General features: G+C 41.6%; 2 protein-coding genes across 4 annotated transcripts in view; one reads left to right on the forward strand and one right to left on the reverse strand.

The window, feature by feature from the left end:
- MED14 (mediator complex subunit 14) overlaps positions 1–13,955 on the forward strand; it is a 61,791-nt gene extending 47,836 nt beyond the window's left edge. For all 3 annotated transcript variants that reach the window (XM_083821163.1, XM_083821164.1, XM_083821165.1), the window contains one exon: positions 12,277–13,955. The gene's annotated coding sequence lies outside the window, so the exon portion shown is untranslated. The remainder of the gene's footprint in view (positions 1–12,276) is intronic.
- On the reverse strand, positions 3,567–15,640 carry ATP6AP2 (ATPase H+ transporting accessory protein 2). The gene is made up of 9 exons (XM_083821166.1): positions 15,366–15,640; positions 13,063–13,193; positions 10,616–10,744; positions 8,125–8,220; positions 7,792–7,929; positions 7,444–7,497; positions 6,366–6,515; positions 5,460–5,576; positions 3,567–4,582 (listed from the first exon to the last, which is right to left on the reverse strand). Exons 1-9 carry the CDS (start codon positions 15,421–15,423, stop codon positions 4,388–4,390), a joined length of 1,068 nt encoding a protein of 355 aa, XP_083677292.1. The 5' UTR covers positions 15,424–15,640; the 3' UTR covers positions 3,567–4,387.
- Positions 15,641–21,748: the final 6,108 nt, after the last annotated feature.

The raw sequence follows: 21,748 nt of genomic DNA on the forward strand, positions 1-21,748 counted from the left end.
TAAATCCCAGCAGTCAGGTGAAAGGTTGTTCAACATTTGCATTTCAATGTTTTCTTCTCTTCCAGTTCATTTTGTTTTTATTAAATTTGAACATAGCATTTGCATATTTCAGATCTGGTTTGGGCTTTACTTGCCTGTGTGTCGCACCAGCAGGGTAGGGGGTGGAAGGACTTTGAAAGTTGCCATGTCTACCACAGAGCAGTCTGGAGAGCTGAAGCATACCCAAAGCCTAAATTACAACTCTGATCTGCCAAGTTTGGGCTTTGAGGGATTATCTAGAAAAAGCATCACACCGACTCTTAAAAGAACCCTTTATTGTATGTTTTACTTTCTCTTTTCAATCCAAACATCAAAAGCAACACTTGAGTTCTGTCTCAGACCTCTCCCTTTTCAGAGAAGCTGGCACTCTATGAGGATAGAGGTACTCTCCCATCCAACTACCAGACAATGCACGCCCAAGGGCTGAAACAAACCTGACCGAATACATTCAACTCATCATGCCAGAGGCCAAACTCCCCTTAGACCAGCTATCTCAGTACAGAAGGGTTTCCCTTTGGTGACCAGCTCTCCACTCCCTGCAGCAGTTACATCCTAAATCCATCAGACAGCTCTGCAAAAGCCTTCTCCTTGCCTGCCTGAAAGTTGCTTGATAGCAGATGCTGTGTGACCACCATCCTGCCCTTGCCACTTCAAGCAGGCAGGATCCTGACAGGGTGTTTATATTTTCTCCACATCCCTCGCTCTCCCCTGGCCTCATAGGAATACCTTGGGCAAACGGTGAAACAGTGATAATTCCCATTTCAAAAACAAAATTATGGGCTTCACTGTTGTCTTTCTTCACAGAACTTCTCGTGCCAGTTTCATTGCTTTCCTGGTAGCGTGGTACACAAAGCCTACAATTTCTGCCACATCACAAGCCTTTTTACAGTTTGTATTCTTGGGGAGATTAAATCTAAAGGTAATGATCAATAGCACATCTAATGGTGCTGACAGCACTTTCATTCTAATTAATTAATTGAATTCTAAATACAAAAAGGCTACTCCTGGCTCAGGAATCAGTATTCTAATTGCTTATTTGATTAGTAGCTAAGGATCAGTACTGCTGTAACATATAAAAGCTCAATCTAAAAGCACAGTGGCCTTACAGTGGTTTTAAAAGTAGCTCGTCCTGTACAAAGCAGCTGTTATTTAAGAAATGGCACACAAGAGTGCTTAAAAGCATCTCCAGCACCTGCTAGGGGCCCACAGCCATGAAAGTGAACAAATGCGCTACTGACACGGAAAGTGGCAATTTGAATGTGTCCTTCAAACAGAGGGTGGAAAGTGGCAGTAGTCTTAAGACTTGCTTTAAAAAGTAAAGTTCGAGCCTGCAGCAGCAGCGAAGTGGAAGACGTGGCAGGATGACCATCTCAATAGCAAGTCAGTCCTTCATTTAAAGAAGCTATATTGCAACCTTCAGAATGAGGACAGTATAGCTACCCAGCTAGCTGGCATGCAGATGTTAAACACAATTAATTACATAGTCACTTTAAACAACTGGCTCCTGGGAAACTCTTCACCAGTATCTGAAGTGGACTATTAATCTGATAAGGACCTTTGAATTTCTGAATTAAGTGAACTAGGATTGCATTAATTGGATGTAGACCAGTATAAAGCTCAAGTTGAAGTAAATCCTCACTAAAAAGGCTTTAGCATGACTAATTTTCAGGCAATCAGCACTCCACCTTGCTTAGAATAAGGAACCTGCAGGGCTACTAGCCTAATCTTGCTGAAGTATTGGAAGTCCTAGTACCAGACAGATACACGTTTTTATATTTATTTACAATATGCCTACCTGAAACACTCCTGGGACGCTGCAATTGGAACCACCTACCACCAATAAAAGCAGGTGAAAGATCAACATTTCTGATACAACAGTACTTGGCCTATCAGAATCACAATGCAATATCCTTTTACCCCCGGGGTACTTTTCTTCCATGTGAGAATCTCTCAGAGGTTCTTCAAAGCCTGTTACAATAATGCTTCCCATTTACTTTAAATGGATTACAGCAGCCCTGTGGTAAAGCTGAGCTCATCATTTCAAAATTTTAGTACATAGGGTCATCTCAGAGCATTTTGTAATCACTGTAGGCTGTGGCAAAGATGTTGCAATTGACCAGGAAGTTCAAGCAAAAATCTCAGAAATGGAACTCGAGCATCTCCTTAAGGAATATGGGAAATTAATATAAAAAGACACAAAAATCGTAAGTCAGGATCAAGAAATTTCAAAGAGTGACTTGAAATATCATGGAACTATTATGTCATCGTTTTTTAGAGAGTATTTTAACATTTCAAACCCCTTAGTGTTGTTTAGGACAAGCAGAACCTCATGAAGAAGCTTACTCTATTTCAACTGCTTTATGTCCAAGACAGTTGAACACAACAAAAGCTTCTGAATATTCCCACAGCATTTACATGTCTCACCTTTGCGTGCGTGTTAACTTTTCAGTGCAAAATGTTTCCTGTGATCTGACAGTAACTTGACAGTACTCTTCCCTCCTGCCACATAAGTCATTTTCATTAAATTATACTTGATTTGGAAAGATTCTACTATTGATGTACTCCCCCTTTTCTTACTTTAGATCATGCTTCTACTGAAGTTCTGTGATACTGTCTTCCACATTAAGTGATCTCAAAGCAGTCAACGAAGTTTAAAATAACATATAGACTATCACATTATAGTTCACTTTAAACATGAGGGTTCATGACTATCAAACAGGATGACCGAGCATTATTTTAACTGTTTTCATAATAAAGTTGTTGTACAGCTTCATCAGATGTATTTGATGCTCAAACACCACAAATACATTACAGAATATTCCATAGTTGGGCTGCATGCTCTTGTCAGGTTAAAATTGTCCAGAGAAACTGGCATTGCACTCTTCCATCTATTTATCCTATTTTTAATCATCCATGTTAATTTTAAACCCTGTTGAAGGTAATTTTGAATTGTAAAAGAAAAAACATTAAGCGGGATTTTCTAGACTTTGGCAAAGCTGCACTTGCACTGAGTTACTCACGTCAACACAAAGCATTGTACAGTGTCTCCAAGACACGAACACATGCACAACTTCAACCCCTCCAAATCTGACATGTCCAGGAAGCAAGACAAATTAATTCTTTTCTGGAAATGGATCAAATCTATCCTAGCAATAGGGAAAGTTAAACACACAAGAGGACAAGAAGATTAAAAAAAAGAAGTAGATTTCACTCATATTGCTATATTCTACAGGAATTTCTTCTACCACAAGAGCAACTGAAAGTTCCTAAGAAGTGGGTAGTTCTAAAAAAGATCCAAGCCACAGATCAACAGTTTGTGCTAGCTACACCCGCTATTTGGTTTAAGAAAATTAATGCATGCAAGATGATCCTCCAACATTTACTTTTGAAAGACAGTTAAATCTAAGCCATAAGAGACTTGGGCCCACTCTCAGATACGGGAGGCTGCTCGCAGCTGCTCCGTTCAGCTGAGCTAATAAGACTAAATAGAAGTGGCCCCACCCACGAAGCCGCAAACAATACATGCATTCAGGAACTGTTCTTTGTTTTATTGAACGATTGAAGCAGGACTATAATCAAGTGTTGGTCCACTCTTATCATCAAAAAGAAATCTGTTCATTTTTTTTTTAATAACATCAACACAAATGGAAGAAACATGAAGCATCATAATAGGAACCTTTAACTACAGGATGTTAGACTATGCTCAGACTGGTGCTACTTCAGTACTTCTAGACTCTCCACTGTATAGACCAGCCACACTAGTGTTTATTTATCTCCAAATCATTACAGTTCTGGGTAAAGCACCCTTCTGGCTATCTGAGCCATCATCATGAGATCAAAATGCCATTTCTGCCACTAGAATCCTGATCTTGTAGCATTTAATATTTTACTAAAGAGTAACAACTATCCTCTCCAAAGTTACATATAGCCATTATAAATATTTACATCAAACATTTACAACGGGTTCATAATATACAACACAACAATTTAACTATAATTTATAATCTTCCTGTGTCATAATTTCAGTCTGTTCTGCACACAGTCACAGGCAGTACAGGGCATTTCTGAAACTCATGTTACATGATAAAAAATGGAATGATGTTACTTTCATAACAATCAGTTTGGGGGAAGTGTTTTCTTTGTTAAACAAGCAGATTTCAATTTCTAAACCCAATCTAGTGCTACTACTAACTTTTAAAATAGGATTAAGAGGAGGAAAAAAAAAAAGATACTTGGAAATAAATACAGCTTTAAAAATTCCACAGTTAACCATATAAGAATATTTGTTTTCACACAATGTAAAGGAGACCTTACTCTTCATCATTTCCCTGCGCTGGAACACTTCAGTTCAATCCATTCTTATCTTCTGATTTGTCATCCTGTAAATAATGCTGTCATACCCAGGATCCATGTTCCAGAGGTTGTAGGAGATGACTATCACAGCTAAAGCAAGACCTATCATCATCCACAGAATAATGTTGAAGATTACAGAGTAGTTGTAGTTGTATGGATAGGCAAGGTTATATGGATTATCTGATTCGCTCTGTAACGAAGAAAGTAAGTGTATTACTTTAACAAGTTATTTTGCACACATAACACATTCTGACTACATCAAAAATCCGAGCCATCTAAATACGAGAGATGCATTTTTGTCTAGACAACTCTGATGCTAGGGCACAAAATGCAAAAGTGATTATGTGACTGACATTAATGAAATCCAAAGGAAGGGGCTGACAAGAGCCTCGTGAAATTCAAAGACGACAAACGCAAAGCCCTGCACGTGGCACAGAATTCAACCCCGCCTGACAGCACAGGCTGGGCACTGACCAGCTGGGGAACAGCTCTGCAAAGAGGGCCCATTGGACAGGGTGAACAAAGCCAGCATTCTGCCCCTGCGACGATGAAGGTGAATTGCATCCTGGGCAGGTCACGTAAACTGCAGCAGGTCAAAGAAGGCAATTATTTCTCTCTACTCAACCCCCATGAAGCAGGGCTTGCATGCACTACTGTACTGGGGAAAACAGTGCAGGAATACAAATTCTAACAAGAAACGAGGGAAGTTTTCACAGTGAAAGTGGTAAGATTTTGGAACAGGTTGTCCAAGGCTACAAGTTCCACAGCCTCTCTGGACATTTTGAGAACTTGGCTGGACAAGGACCTATGGAGCCTGATCAAACTCCTAAATTAATCCTGCTTTGAGCAGTGGGCTGGATTAGACCATGTCCAGAGGTTGCCTTTAAACTAAATTACTGTATGATTTATTCAAAATCATTAAAGGTAAGATGACCTCTTCACACCCATACCTACATCAAAGTCAGTACCCTAGCCCTTAAAAAGTTATGCTCAGGTAAAGAAGTGATGCAGTTTGAATGCATTTGTGCTCTCAATAGGTGAGATACAGAAACATGTACGTATACTACCTGTGAAGACTGGAGAATGGAGCGAGTCTTCCTTGTGAGGGGAGAATTAAACGTCTTTACAGCCACCACTTCTACTACTGCATTCCCACTATACAGATTATACATCTCATCTGCAAACTGGAAGAGCAAAAGTGACTTAATTTAAAGCCTAAACCGTAGCCAGGAATTAAGGAGGGCCTTGTAAGCAAGATGTACTAAACCATAACATGTCGGCTTCAGGATTAAGAGGATTGTAGGAAGTTGTAAAATAAAACCCACTATTTTTGAGTTCCAGCAAGAAAGGGCCAACTTCCAGCTGGTTTACAACATCTCAGAGTAAACAGTTACTTGCCTTAGTGAATTCATGCTTTTACACTTTTCCATCATGCTTTTGAAACTCAAAATTTACTGGTGTCAGGTCTTAATAAGTATTATCTAACGATTACGTAAGACCAGCTAAAGCATTACTTACCTGAATGGTTGGAAATTAAGATTTATACAACTTCATGGCAAGGGGAAACTAATCACTGTATCCCAGGATAAAAAAAGATTTCCACATTTCACTGGGCCAGTCTTGGTGAGACATGCTGGTGGTTTTTTAATGCAAGATGTTTGTTTAGGAAAAAGACATATCAGCTCATGTCTTATATAAGGTTTTAATATATTCCTACTCCTTCATCCAGAACACCTAACATAGTATGCAAAATGTTGACATGATTCTATACAGTGACAAATTGTAATATTCAATTTTATAACTGAACAAATGCGTTTTAAAAATCAATTAAAAAACAAACATCAGTAAGGCCATCACTAATGAAGTGACAGTTCACAGCAGAACACAATCAAAAAGCTAAATCCCATGTTGTTAACACAAAAAAAAATTCCTTAGTATTGTTACGAGTTTTGTTCCTTAGATAGAAAGCGTACCTTTTGCAAGGAGTCTACAAGAATTTGAGAAGCATCCTTGAACTGCTGAGAGTCTTCCCCGTATCGTTTTCCAACTTCTTCCAAACCAGCCAGTTCCAGAGAATACAGGTCTGGAGAGTGATCTTTGGCCAAGTGCTTGTGTCGAGACAGCTTTGGGACACGATTGAGGACAAAAAGAATTTAATTCATAAACAGGTTACTTTAAAAACACATTTTCACAAATTCAGTTTGCTGGGACTAATCCAGCCTCACTTTCCACAGTCATATTTCATGTTGATTAGAGAATGGAATTTTTGGCCAACTTAACCACAAAGATGTCTACAATTGTATTTTTTCCCCCTTACGCTACAGAAGAAGGCAGACGATCATCATGTAGCATCTATTTATAACATGAGATGACATACATGTAATCTAGAGCTCTACTAAAAGAAACATACTTTTGTTCTTGTCAGAATCCTTTCTCTATACTTGCCATAAAAATAAAAGTTGGAAGAAAAAAATAACTATAATACCTGGATACTACTATTACCTCCACCGAAGCTGGGCCTTGCAAAAGTGAGTAAATTGCAACTTCTACCTTACTGTTGCCCATGTACAAAAGTATTTTACTTAAGGAGTATCATCTATTCATCACAATTCATGCTACAGAAGTCACTCTATCTTTTTAAAGTAAATGGAACAATGATATTTTGAAGTAAAATGGTAGACAGGGCAAAGAACATGTTCTTAACTACCATTACACTTCTCAAGTAAGAAAACTAGGAAAGCCCTGCAAATTCCTCATTGAGTACTTCCTGTGGGTATGGAGAAATAGTAGCTCAGAACACCCCCTGCTCTCTCAAACACAACAAAAAAGCAGCAGCTACAGAGGTCCAAAGTTCTCATTTCCTTCCATAAAAACAAGGCTGATTCAAACACCTTAAGAACACACTATTTAAACTGATGCACCAAACGATACACTTGAGTGCACATCACTGTTTGCCAAGTACCCTGGCTATGGCTTCTCTACCTTTAAACGGTATCTTTCATGTTTGAGACCTCAGGTGTAGGAAGTGTTTACAAAAAATAATAATCTTACCAGGCTTGCAATATCATGTAGGACTTGTAGTTCTGACAAAAAAAGCAAGTCAACCTGGGGAAGGAGACAAAAAGAAAAAGATGGGCATTTCCTTTGATGAAACCAGAGTCAGAGAAACCTTATTTTGTTGCAAGCCTCTGTATTTTCTAACGGGATATGTCTGTTACAGCATCAAAACATACTGGAAGGCAATTACTTTTAATAAAGTTACTTACAGAAGAACTTTAACCTTAGTTCTTAGAATTCAATTAGAAATAGAAAAGGGTACTCTCCTAGGCAAAGGAAGAAGAAAATGGAAAAGCGTATTAGAAAATAATCTACAAGTACTCATTGATTATATTTTTTTACCTCGTTGTTTCTGCTGAGGGAGTTGAGAGGAAGGGAGCTGAGAATGGAGTTGTCCTGGAATAAGCGGTTTCGCAGTTGGCGCAGCGTGACAGAAAGATCTTCAAATACAGAGTTTGCCTTGCCCACCATGTACACTCTCTGCAGGAATAGCCATTGTTTAATAAGAGAGATTCGTTTTTTAGTTTCTCCAATCACACATTAACAATCAACCACACTTGCAAATCATGCTCCAATGCAAAATATTTTCATATAACTGCTTCTGCCCCAACCAGACAAGTGGAAAGTGTTCTTACTATTTAGAGCATTTGCAATCAGAACTGAAGCAATACTCACTTCCTCGCTGGGGGCCAGCTGCAAGACCACAGGAGTCTCCTCAGAGAACAAAGTATGAATAGCATTCGCAACACTGTCCAGACTGAAAGGAACAGCCTGAAACACAAAGTCTGGTTAGATTTTTGGGTAAAACTGGACTTGACAATATAAAAAGGAGAAAACGACTTAAGTCTGGAAAAACTAAGACAGCCTCTTTTTGAGTAAAGTATGAATAATTCCAAAGTGATAGCAATCAGAGCCAAGGTACAAAATAACAACTGCACATCTGTTAATAGACTATTTATTTGCAAATATGGTGAACACAATACATTTTTAAGAACTCCAAGAGGCCATGATTGTGTAATTAAGAGGCTTACTTAAGCTGAAAGTATAGCCTCATTTACCAAGGAAGCCAGACCAACAAATTTAAAAGCAATACAAAAGGCTGAACCCATGTTACAGTAAATTGAAAGTTATGAACCACAGAAAGCTGTGGAATGAAAATATATCAGTAGAAAGACCAATGCTGAAACACCAAAGAAAAGAACCACATAGAAATTATTGAGAGCAAAAGAAGTCCTAGGATGGCATTAGAACCATTACAGGTAAGCAAATAAAACTCTTAAGTTTTTGTAAACGCTTATTTCTAGGTTTTATCTAGAAAGAAGCAGAATGACATTTCCATTCACTAGTTAAAGGGCACAAAAATCTTTTTTCTAATAGATATTGGTAAGTCTGTAGGTTACGATAATTAGTATCCAGTGGCCCTGATCATTTGAAATTATTCTTGAATACTGGAGAACCAGTGCTTTGCCAGCATACATTTGAGGCAGTTCATTTGAAGCCACAGCAGTGAAAAAACTTAAGACTGGGAATCTTAATTTCTTTTAATGGGAAATAAAGAAAATAGGCATTAAGTACACCTTAGAACCTTCATAAGTTACAAGTGTGAATATGACTGAAGACTACTCGATCTATTAGGTAAGGCTTCTGCAGGTCAGGTGTACTACATGGTCTGGTACAGGCAATCTTCAACCAGTTTTGGTCCAGATACCATTTCAGCAAAACTAGTATGTTACTACCTGAACTAATGAGCTGTGCTGGAAGGCTGATGTGAAAGCAGATTTGCATTAAGCTGAGTTTGACCTGTGCTCGATTTAAAGCCGTGTAACATCCTAATTAATCACTGATATTTTGCAATAGATTAAAATACTTCCTGATAGCTGTAGATGTAATTTCATAAGGAAATCATCATCTCATCTTGGGGTGCACAACAGGTTAGCAAGATTAAACAAAAGACTATTCAACAATCACTGATGATTCCTCATAGTTTGACTGAAATATTATTATTCATAATTTTATTAACAAGAGGGCAGCAGTCCCACAAAGCCAAAAGGCATGGTAAACTGGTACAAAATAGTCTTCTGAGACAGGCAGAAGCATAATTAACTAACTAAAAGTAACCTGAAAAACAAGTTAATTGAAAAACAACTCTTTTGAAAAGGATTTAAGGATTCATGCTGGACAAACAACAGCTCAACATGAAGAACTTGTGCACTACCTGCAGTGGAACTGATTAAAGCAAACCATGTATTACTGAAGAAGCGACTATAAACTGTACGGTTACCAATATTTTGTACAGCTACTGTGTTCCTGTTAAGGTGTGTGCAGACAAAATTTTATGACAAGAAAAAATGGGCATAAATTAAAATACAGGAGATAACACCTGAACACAAGAAAATGCCTATTTACTGAGAGGGTGGTCAGGTAGTGGCACAGGTTGCCCAGAGAGATTGTGGAGTCTCCACCTCTAGGGATACTCAAAACCCAACTGGTGATGGTCCTGGACAACCTGCTTTGGCTGACCCTGCTTGATCATGGGGATTGGACTAGGTGATTTCAAGAGCTCCCTTTCAACCAAAATGATTCTGTGACAAGTATGAGAAAAAAGTTTCAGCAAAGATGGTTGGTAACAGGTAAACATAACATTATTTGTTGTTTTTTGTTTGCTATAGTATAATCAAATCGTGTCTCATAGTACAATATTTCAGTCCAGTACTTGAGGAAAACTCAACAATTGCTTAGAGATAGAAACAGTACATGAAAGAATCAACAGCATATAAAATGCTACCATACACTTAGTTGTAAACAAAATAAAATAAAATTTAGCAATTCTGATTGTGAATCAGTAAGTTAACAAAGAAAGCAGTGGATTCTCTGCCTCTTGGTGCAAACATGTTACAACTAGATGCCTTTCAAGGAAAACGTGCTTTTGTCAAACAAACTCAACACAGGAGAGTCTACGTTAACTTCAAAGGCCTTTGACCTTGTACAGGAGTCAAACTGGATTATTTATCAATACAGCCTGATCCATCATTCCAGGGGGACAGGTGAACTTCAAGCGAAGTAAGAATTATGAGAACTTCCAGAACTACAGTAGAAAGCCTTGCACTCCTAATTAGATCAAAAGAGTCACAGAAGTGGAACAACCGCTCCAGATGCGGATACTCACATTCTCAATTGGGTAAGAAATTCCTTTCACAGGCAACGTCAGCTTGTCTACTCCCTTCACCGTTACTAACACGGTAGCTCGTGGTCTGTGGAACAGATCACCCACTGCAAGCCCAGGCCAGGAAAGGTCCTGTTACAAAATAGTAGAAGACAAAACAAAACAACCACTTATATTTCACAGGAGGACAGAGAGAGGAACCTCCCCGACCATAACAGCAAAATAATTTATTATCTTGTTGATATCTCTGTACAGAACAGCCCATTGGAAATTTCATGGGGAAAAAAGTATGGCTAGAATGCTTCCATTTTGAGTAACGCTGTCTGAAGTTAACCATGAAGAAACTGCTACTCTAAAAGCTACCAGCACTTTCACAGCAAAGTCTGCATTGAGAGAATATTATACATACTGGATGCTTCAAGATTTATTTCCCATAGAAAAGTAAAAGCATAGTCTGTATTTATTAAGTAAAGCTTTGATTTTAAAACAAAAAAAAAAAAACCTTTCACAAACCAGCACAGGAACATATTTAGACACACTAAAACACTAACATCTTGATATGTCAGTACCACAAAGAAATGGGAGGAGGGGTGTTAGTAGTACTAAAAGACCACCACCAACCTAAAAACCTACAAACTTCCATAGAGACATTAAAGGATTCCTTACTTACTAACTAAGGAATTTACATATTGGCAAGAGCACAGTGACTGGTACATGGCTAGTTTACTCAGGCACAAAAATACAAACTCATCTGTTTGTCATGAATTCAAACAAATTCCTCCATTTGTGTAAAAGATGTAACTGCTTTTTTAAAAAAAAAGTTTTATGAAACCAAATTATTTGGATTTTGGATGTAAAGTGTCATTGACATTATGAACTGTGTCACTTTAAACAAAAGAAAAAGCCTTCTATAACATCAACAGGGACGAAAACATGGTTCAGTCTGGCCTTCCCTTAAAAAGGGGAAGACAACCTAATGACCATTTTTGCCAATCTCCAATCTAATGCAGTACATATTTAAAAATCTTTACAGTATAACCTACTACACTGTCAGATTAGTTTCCTAGACTACAGCCTTGATGCAAACTGCAAAATGAGTGTTTTGGACCCGCAGTATTCTCAACAGCAGTGTCAGAAGCTGCCTACATAGTGATCTCTACCTTAATGACAATGCTGGTAACAACTTCCAGTTTCAGTGCTTAACTAAATACAGCAATCTAAAGACCTTCCTTCCTTCCTTCTCTGCCTTCTTCTAGCATTTGACATAGTAATAATTGAGAACAATTTCTACATGATGCTACGGATCTATCACAGTAAATGAATTCCAAGCTTTGGTTAAAGGAACAGAGTGAATACCTAAACACTTTTTTTCCTTTATAACCATGTCCTTCCTCAGGATGACCATTATGCTGAAAGTCAAGTGCTCAAAATGGGCTAGAACCCCACCATTTTGTTGAGCATCTTTACATGCAAAGCACCCAGGACCATCTGATGTATTTTTTTTCTTAATAATACAAATATACTCATTGTGAACACTAGGCGTAGAAATTTATTTTACTAGTTTCACGATTACAAGCATAATGAATTGACACCATGCTATGTTAAACAAGTTCCAAAATACAGGCTAAACAGACCTGCATTCAAACCAGTTATCTCTTGCCCAGTTGCTGTATGGAAGAAATGGGAACTGAACTCCCCCTCCAGCACTGTGAGGATATCCCAGCTTGCAGCTTTCAGCATCTGGCTGCGCACAGACACTGCTAGACACCTTGCCATTAAAAACTTTCATATGCTACTTCAATAGTCACTCGTCCCTTCCGCAGCCCAGCAACAAAAAAAAAATCAGTAAGCAACATGGAATCTGTCCATGGACTCTTACTTGCCTGCCCCACTTCAAACATCACTAAAGCTACGTTTGTCCAAAAAACTAATTTGGGAAACAAATTAGGTTTTCAAGTGCTTCGATTACTTCCTAAGCAGCCTTTTCACTTGTTCTAATTAACTGTGCTTAGCAGACAAGCTTGCTGACCTGACAAAATGCCTGCTCAGCCAAGACGTTTCTCATGATCTTCAGAATACCCAAGAAAAGATCCCTATGGATAACTCACAAGAATTTGGAGAGGACTCCACAAGTTCTTGCTACAGGACTACAGGGGGTGGGAAACAGCACATAGCTGGGCATCTGAACAACTGATGAACATGACTGCTAAAGACTCTGCAGGCTTGCTTCCTTCTATAGCTGATGATTCAAGCTAGCCAGCTAGCACAGCCTCCTTCTGCTCATATGACTGGTACAGCTCCGGGCTCGGAAACCACGCTCTGACAAGTCATACGTGCCTCAAGACAGGATGATATTTTATATATTCCAGCACGTGACAGAAAGATTTGCATGTTTCACCAAGTAAGTCCATAGTTTTAGAGTTGTTTCAAAAACAAGCCATCAAACATACCTCTTCAACAGAAAAGCCCATGGATAATGCAGCGACATCTGGAATCCGATCGCCAGGAATTGGCCAACTTCCATCTCGAAAAACAACTGACTGAGGTGTTCGTAAGATACTAAATTCATCACCGCACACACCTAAAAACAGACAAACAAGCAAGCTGTCACATTTCTTACACTCTTTCACTCACATCACAGAAGCAAAGCATACCAGAGCTTTCATTCATTCTTGTCTTTCTCATACCTACACTTTATGCAGAATATGTAACAAGTAACATTCGCTTTAGTGCTCTGGAACACGAGGCAAGGTATCTATACAGCAAAAACTAAGCATGGACAAATCCACAGTGACAAGACTGGACGATGACTAAAGCAACCGCACAGTACGCTTCTACCTACTCACTAGCAGGCCACGAGCTGTGTGACAACTCAAGCCTGGCAAAGCCAACCCTCAGCAGAGCCAGGCAGAATCCAAAGGCCCAGCTCAGCAGCAGCTATGCACCAACACGGCTCTGTTTTCTTCCGGGACTGCACGGCGTAACCCCTCTATTTGTGTAGTAAACAGCCGGAGCCACTGAGCCCAGAGCCGACAGGATCGGTTGAGCTCATCAGCGCTGGTTTAAACAGAGCACTGCCAGGAACAGCCTGGCTCCTGCAGAACAGCTCCGGTGTCTCTGCCCTGCCTCCTCAAGCACGGGAGGTCACAAGACTTCTTGCTTGGATGCAGCACTCGGCCTCGGCTGACTGCGTGGAGCCACAATCCGCAGTACTCCTCATGCTGAGTTTTCACTTACCTGGGATCCCTCTCCCCTCTCACCTTCAACAACAAAGCTGACTAAGCATACTTGTAAGGTATAGTATGATGACATTTATGCTGTAATAAAGTCAGAGAGGACTACATAGAAATGAGAGAGAGAGTTATTTTAATCTAGCTTCCTAGTCACTTCAGCAGAACTGCAAGACTGTGTGTACACAAACCCAACAATCTATCTAAATCAATTCTAAAACATATTTGGTTAAAATTTGTGTATAAGCAGTCACACACACAATGCAAAGTTTCAGAAATATCCTTCCCCAAAGAGCATCTGTATGTGCTTCTACCATAAAAATCACCTGATACAATTCTTAAGAAAATCAAGGAAGAAAGCAACAAATATTTGCAGGCCACCTAAGCTTCAGTTCCAATTAAACAATCAGTCTGATTATGTACTTCAAAATTACATGTATGTGCTAATCTTTTGAAGAGAATATAAGCATTTACTCTCTTGATCACTGAAAATTAGTTACCAGCCCAAGCAGCTGGTAACTAATTTTCAGCAGCACAAAGTACCTCTCTAAGGCATCTGTAAACCTAAAGGCCCTTCACACACACACAAAAAAAACAAGAACCAGTAGTAACTGATGCAATGGGCAGTCTTAAGTTTTCTTGAAATTAGTTTAACCAATTTGCCCTTGAAGATGTTGCTTTAAACCTGGGTCATGATCATGCATACAAATGTTGACAGTAAACCTGAGCTATGTTACAATAAACATACTAAAGGAACAAAGTACTGTGAGGCAGGTCAGGGAATGGTGGCAAAAGGAAGGCAGCAGACCAAATCAACAGATGCATACGGAGCAGGGTCAAAAATGCTTTTGTTTTAAATTGATATTTGTTCTCTGGATGGCCTGCTATCAAGTGTAATGGTAGAGGAAACCACAGTCCCTTATCTTGAAGCACATAAACGTTTCCATGCCAATTTGCTTAAGAAGGAATTTACAATTACAGTCTCACTCAATCAGATAGTGACAGGACAAGGGGTTTAAACTAAAAGAGTGTAGGTTTAGGTTAGATATTTGGAAGAAATTCTTTACTCGGAGGGCGGTGAGGCCCTGGCACAGGCTGCCCAGAGAAGCTGTGGGTGCCCCATCCCTGGAGGTGCTCAAGGCCAGGCTGGATGGGGCTTTGGGCAGCCTGGTCTGGTGGGAGGTGTCCCTGCCTATGGCAGGGGGTTGGAACCAGGTGGCCCTTACGGTCCCCTCCTTCCCCGGCCAGCCTGTGACCCCACACGACACCCCACAGCCCACAGAGCCCAGGCAGCGCCCGCTGAGCTGCCGCTCGCCCCACCACCCCCCAACCGCCCCCCAACCACCCGCCGGGGCTGAGGAGACAACCCCCCCCCCCCCCCCCCCTCCCGCGCGCCCCTTCCCAACCGTTGCGGCCTGGCCGTTGAGGCGCGCGACCGGCCGTTAACGGACACTAACGGCCGTTAACGCCCAGCTCCCTCCCTCCCTCCCTCCCTCCCTCCCTCCTCCCCCCCGCCCCCTCACCGGCCAGCCAGGCCGCGGCCAGCAGCACCGCCGCGGGCACAGCGCCGCGCCGCCCCATGGCACCCCCGCCGCCGGCCGCCGCACTGCCAGGCCCAGCCGGGAAGACGCCCGGCCCCGCTGCGGAGCGCTGACGGGCAGCCGCCGCGGCCAATGAGAGGGCGGCGTTCCCGGCGGCGGGGCGGGCCGGAGGAGAAAGCCCCGCCCGCTCACGGGACGGGCCCGTCAGCTGAGGCGCTGCCGCGCTAGGGGCGGAGCCGTAGTTTGAGTGGCGTTTCCGCTGGGCCAATCAGATCGCGGGGGGAGCTCTGCACCATTTCCCCCTACCGGTAAATTCATGAGGAGGCGGAGCCTAGCGGGACTGAATTGACAACCGCTTTGTCCAATCGAAGCGCGAGAGGTCCGGGCCTCGCCCCTCCCACCTCCCCCCAGCGCTGCCGTGACGGCGTTGGGCGGAGGGGAGGGAAGGAGCTCTGATTGACAGCCAAGCCAACCAGTCACAGGCTCCATGCGGCGCCGTGTGAGCGGGGGCACAGATGGGGGCTCTGAGGGCGTACCCAGCCGTAGCGTTGGCGTCTGTGCTCACAGAGAACCGTTAGTGGTGGGGCGAGTCACAGAGCCGTTAGGGCTGGAGGAGACCTCTAGGATCATCTGGTCCAGCCGCCCCCCTCCCGCTAATGTCACCCACTGAACCATGTCCCCAAGCACCACGTCCAGCCTTCCCTTAACTAACCATAACCTTAATAAACCATGCTGTGTGCAGGAGGCTCTGAAGTTCGGCTCCTGCGCAAGTTATGAGCACTTCAAATGAATACTCACATATTCCATACTCTGCATTGCACATCACAAAACCAGCACCACATAACAGCTTTTGTAAAGTAAATGCAAATAGTTGTTTGTGAGATTACCCGGATGCCGTAGTAAGAGTGTGATCAGACTGCTTGTTTCCTTATGGTCCCTTCTACCTTCACAGCAGGGTTAAGAGAACGTACAGATGACAAGGCCTGAATCACTGAACAACAAAGAAATTGAATAACTGCTTTTTCAATGACCCTGGCCTGTTCTGTTCACTGAGGAAGGCAGGAATGCATGTTAAAAACTGTATTGTAAGCTAACAATGCTCACGCAACGTGTATGTCCATGGGTTCTAGTTTAAGGTTATGTGTGTTACCTCATTTTTGGTATTTACGAACTCTTGTGTGCCTGACTTTGCAAACGTAAAGCGTTCTTGCTTACCATGTATGTTTTAGCATAATTTCACAAAGTTTTACTTAACTGGGACAATGAGGATCCTGCAGCAACGTGCCTGTAGCCTAAAGCCACATCGCAGGATCGTAGGCCATCAGACAGGGGCGTGCGCTGGGTTGCCTTGTCGCAGTAGCAGCGCTATTGCAGAGCTGCACAGACACCCTTATTCCAGCCCCCATTCGGATTGGATATAACACCCAAAATGTTGATAGAAATAAGGGCAGGATAGTGCCTCAAAGCAGTATGTTTGTGAAACTGCTGGAGGGCATTAGGTGTATGTGATGATGTCTTAGATGGAAATGTAGTGGAAAGTGCAGAACAGAAAGGAGAATGTGAGGGAAGAAGTTTCTTCCTTTGTCTAAATCAAGGATTTCTTAAAAATGTGAAGTATTAAAGAAGGGGACAGGGTAAATAAGAGTGCTTTAATGAAGTTATTTCTCTTATATCCACTACTATCTCTGCATTTCAAATCTAAGCATGTTAGCAGTCATTTCAGATTTTGTTAGGATTGTCTTGAGATTGTTTTCCATAAAGCATTAATTATGGAAGTCATGCTACAAAGAGTTTTAACTTACTTTTTTCATATTTACAAAAATATTTATTTTTTTTTTTAAGTCTTAATACTAGAAATAGAACAGAAATTAGAGTATTGTATTTGGTTGTTCTTATATTCCTTTTCTGCTTTGAATTACTTTTCTTCTTGAAGTCGCAATAGAAAGATGGTTTGTGAAAAAAATCTCTCTTCTATCTTACACGTTCTTGTTCTCGTCTTGGTTTCTTCTTTGCAAAAATAACAAATAGAAGCAATACATTTCATTATGAAACAGTCAGCTCTCACTAACTCTGTGCACTGCTTTTCAGTGCCCACTGGGTATCTGCATTGCAGTGAAGCCCTGGTATAAGAGAATAATACGATCACTTTAGAGGCTGGCAGAGTTCTAGCTATTTTCTCTAGGCTTAATTTAGATCCCAGCTGTGCTTCGAAGAGAGTGAATTTTGTAATCCTGTAAGCAACATTTGTGACAAAATCTACACGCAGTAAAATTATTCTATTAAACTGATTTCATTTTGAGCTCCTGCTCAGGGCAAGTGAAAAAATATGAGCCTACATGTACATTAGGTCAGAAATAATTTTTATTAAGCCATATACTGGTAGTAGCAGTCACAAAATCAAAGTGCCAGCTGTAGGCAGAATATCAGGATTCACTGGCTCTTTTAGTAGTGTGCTGTGCAAAAACGTCTGCAGCAGGAATTGCTCATGTGGTGTTTAGATGCTGCCTTTGCCTAGAGCCCTGTCTGTTCTAACAGCGTTGAAGATGAAATGATGGTAGAAGAGGGAATATGAGAAAAGGACTAAGTCAAAGAGCCAGCCATTTGGACTGGACTAATGCCTTATCGTTTGGTTTCATGTATCACTACTAAAGCTAGTGTAGTTGCTAGCAGAAGCAATCGTCTCAACCATCATTTCCAAAATCATGTGGTAACTGAAGAATATTTGCATAACTGTGGCAAACACCAGGTCAGTCGTATTCTGCAGGAGAGAATGAATGCCCAGCGCCGGGTACCATTTGGACCTACCAGGTCCAGAAGAACTCCCTTTGGTACCAGGCTTTACGGTGCCGCAGAAAATTTATTCACAGAAGCTAAGCATAAGCTTTTAAAATAAAACTGAGATGATGAAACATTGTCTTCTGTGGTGCTTTCCGATCCTGGCATGCTAGTGGAACATGTGCTTAACGCAGGATGGTTGGACATCCCCTGGCCTGTGTCCTGAAGGGTCGGGACAAGTCTGCAAGCCCCTCTGTCAGGCAGCAAGCCGTGGGACTGCTGACATGCTGGGAGACCAGGAGGGGAGGCGATTGTTTGGAAGCACATGTGCCTAGTTTGGCTGGCCATTCACGTGGCTTGCAAGTGATGGGTCTCATGTGAAGGGCTGCCAGCCCCTGCCATTGAATGGCTTTGTGGTTTCTCCCATCCTGTCCCTGTTTGCGGATTCTGTCTATGTAAACAGAAACAGCGTTCCTGCAAATGGGGAAACCAAGACTAAATCAAAGGCAGCTCAATTTCTAAAGGGCTCAAAAACAACAAACAAACAAGTAAACAAACAAACAAAAAACCAGCCACCCTTTGTTACTGAGTTAAGGCTTAGGCTGCATCAGAAATGAAATCAGCTGATTTCATGAAGACTGAAATTATAAGCAAAATGTAAGTTCTGCCCTCACTAAAAAGCGGAGATGTCTTCTCTAACTATTTGTGAAAGGAAGGAAAAGTGCCTTTCTCTTCTGTCGGTCAGCAGATGACTTTGTCAATTTAAAGATGATTGCCAGCTTTCCGTGGGACTAAGCTACAGTTAAAGCCTCAAAATATGCATAAGAACCCCATTTTAGGGTTGTTTTTGCTAGATCCTAGATGTTCTTCATATAAAGATAACTGTATTTTGTGTGTGTGTGATTCTTTTCATAACGATTCTCTCCACAACCCTGTTTATTACTTTGCCAGCACCTGAGGGCTCACTGGAGGTCAGCATGCCACCGTGCACTCATTTTGTCCCCATCCTGCAGAATTTGTGGTTTGGGTAGTATTAGGGGCTGGAATAAGTCATCATGAGGTGACTGGCAAGGAGGAGGACCCTGCCTCTCTTGCCTGTACTTCAGGTTATGCTGCTTTCTCAGCCCCTGAGTGATCTCTCTGCCTCCAGTGATCGTGGTGGATTTCAATAAATGTATTTTACAAACATGTTGTTCTTGTACACAGCACTGAAATCTGGTAAGGCTATCATTTTCACTTAAATCTGAGGAAGGTGGTCATCTGTAATCAACACAGAAGAGATGATTTCAGTAGTTTCAAAGTCACATTACTCACTATCTTTTAATTAAGTCAGCTTAATCAAAACACATTTTAATGTGCTATTTTAAGGCCATTAAGGGTAGGGGAAGAGTGTGTTTTCAAAGATATTTAAATTAATTTAAATTTATATGCGTTACATTTTCATTCATATTTTCTTAATAATTTTAGCAGTAAAGACTTGAGCAAAGTAGATTTGTCAGCTGCCTTTGGTAGATAGTTTCAGTAGGCGCCTCTACGTAGTGAGCACTTTTGGCACCATCTTGTGGTCGAGAATACAGCTGCAGCCTCTCTGGATTTGTATTCCCGTACTTGAACCAGAAGTTAAATGAAACGCAGCCTCATGAGGGTCCCAGTCCTGTCCCACTACCCAGCCATGCAAATAAGCAGTGGCTAAGAGCATCACTGAAGTGGATGACAGAAACTGAATCAGAACAAGGGAATACAAGAATTTGGTGAGAACTGGAGTGAAATCACTGTTCACTGTTTTCTTCCAGGTCAGCTGAGAATTTAAGTTACTCTGTCCCGCTTGTTTGAGCTTACACATTTTAGTAACAGGTAAAAAGGTCATCTTGTCCTAAATGCACAGTGTACCAAGAGCATCATCCCTTCTTTGGCACAATGACCCAATATAACATCAAAACCCAGCCTGAGCTCGTATGTGCAGGTGTGTGAGCTGGGCAGTGGCTGTCCTGCAGGTCAGCAAGGCAGCAGTGGGTACCTGCACACATACTCGTACACACTCGTGACAGCAATGCAGGGCTTCCTTTAGGTGAAGGGTTAAGCAAATTTACGCTTTCTTCTTAGCAGATTTAAGAGCTGGCCTCTGAAACCTGCCTTTTTCACTTTCCCAACTGAAAGGGGCAAACGCGGCCTTTTATACTTCTGGTTAACGAGGCCTCTGTGCTCTGTCCTTTTGTGGTAATCAGCACGATAGTTTTGCAGCCCCACAAGCCTAATATCCTGTTGTGACAACTCAGCCTTTCTGGGACTTGGGCTGCAAACACATCTCTTCTTCCAGTTTGAGAAGGTTGAGGATTTGGTGAGATAGAGAAACTTAAATTTGATACTCTCTGCCTCATCCCTGGAGAGATTTAATTGAATTTCACCCAGGGGAGAAATCAGTAACAGCAGATAAACAACCTAGCTTGCTGTTTCTACTAAAATAGTTAACAAAAGTGTAGTTAAGACTTAAAATATGTTTTGTCCTCATTAAGCTTTTACGTTGTCTCCATCCTGAGCTCAATAGAAGCTCCTGCTGATGTGAAGGGTCCAGGTGCTTTAGTAGTCATTGCGACTGTTAGTGTGACGTTGCAGGGTACTGCAGCACTAATCTTACAGCTTTTTGCTTTTGAAAGGGATGATGACGTTTCTCTTTTCCCGCAAGTTAGGTTATTCCCCACTCTGTGCTGCATTGGCTGCGGGTCTCCTCTCAGTTCGCTGCATGGTTATTTTAACGCGGCTCTTAGCTCAGCAGAAAACTATTCATTTTTGCAGAGCTGGTTTTCTTAAACTTCAGGAAGCTGAAATGACTTGTTGAGAAGCGAGATGAGCATCAAAGCTAGGGCAGGGGAAGAGTCAAGCGTGCATGGGTGGGCATGGGGGAAGGGAGGTCCTCCCACTTTGGTGACCCGATGGCTTTCAATTAGCTCAGGCTGCATTGCATCTCTCGGTTGCTGCTGTTGCCAGAATAATTCCACGTTCCCTTCCCTTATTTGTGCTGTCTCCATTGCACTGGAGCTTAAGCCAAGAGAGCTTTTCTTCCCCTGGGGTGGGTCACTCCTCAGTGGGATCAGCTCAGAGCTAGGCAGTGGTGTGGCTGTACAAATGTCAGCATTGCTGCAAGCAGGCGGGCAGGAAGCACAGGCTGAAAATGGGGCTGTATCAGCATCAGCATGGACTCCGACCTGAATTAAGCAACTATGTAACCGTGGACAGCTTTTTCATCTTTGTGCCCTTTAAATCGGGCTTCCAAATGAGACACTTACTGACAAGTGTGCTGTTTTCATTAATGTTTCTCACGCTTTTTTTAGTAGTGACTTAATGTTTGTGAAAATCAGGTCAGTTCTATTCACGCACAGTTGTGCTGCATCCTCGTTCTTGTTTTCTGTGGGTACTTGTGGGAGGAGATAGCACGCTCGAGAGCTGGAGGATAGCAGTATAATAGTTAGCATCTGTAAGTACAAACAGAGAACTTAAGGGAGACAGTGAAAATGGTTTTGATAATATACAATATGAGACGTTGCATCTCCTGGGACATTGCATCCCACTGCATCTTACCTCATGAAATGTGA

The sequence above is a fragment of the Anser anser genome (assembly GCF_964211835.1).
Source record: "Anser anser genome assembly, chromosome: 1".
Classification (NCBI taxonomy): domain Eukaryota; kingdom Metazoa; phylum Chordata; class Aves; order Anseriformes; family Anatidae; genus Anser; species Anser anser.

What these genes read in the sequence shown, in the direction of transcription:
- ATP6AP2 (XM_083821166.1), bottom strand. Translation starts at nt 15,423, where the DNA reads ATGGGGCGGCGCGGCGCTGTGCCCGCGGCGGTGCTGCTGGCCGCGGCC. An exon ending in TGGGCTTTTCTGTTGAAGAG is followed by an intron (nt 10,745 to 13,062) that starts GTATGTTTGATG and finishes ATTTTGTAACAG; the next exon opens with GACCTTTCCTGGCCTGGGCT. An exon ending in AGCTGGCCCCCAGCGAGGAA is followed by an intron (nt 7,930 to 8,124) that starts GTGAGTATTGCT and finishes CTATTCCTGCAG; the next exon opens with AGAGTGTACATGGTGGGCAA.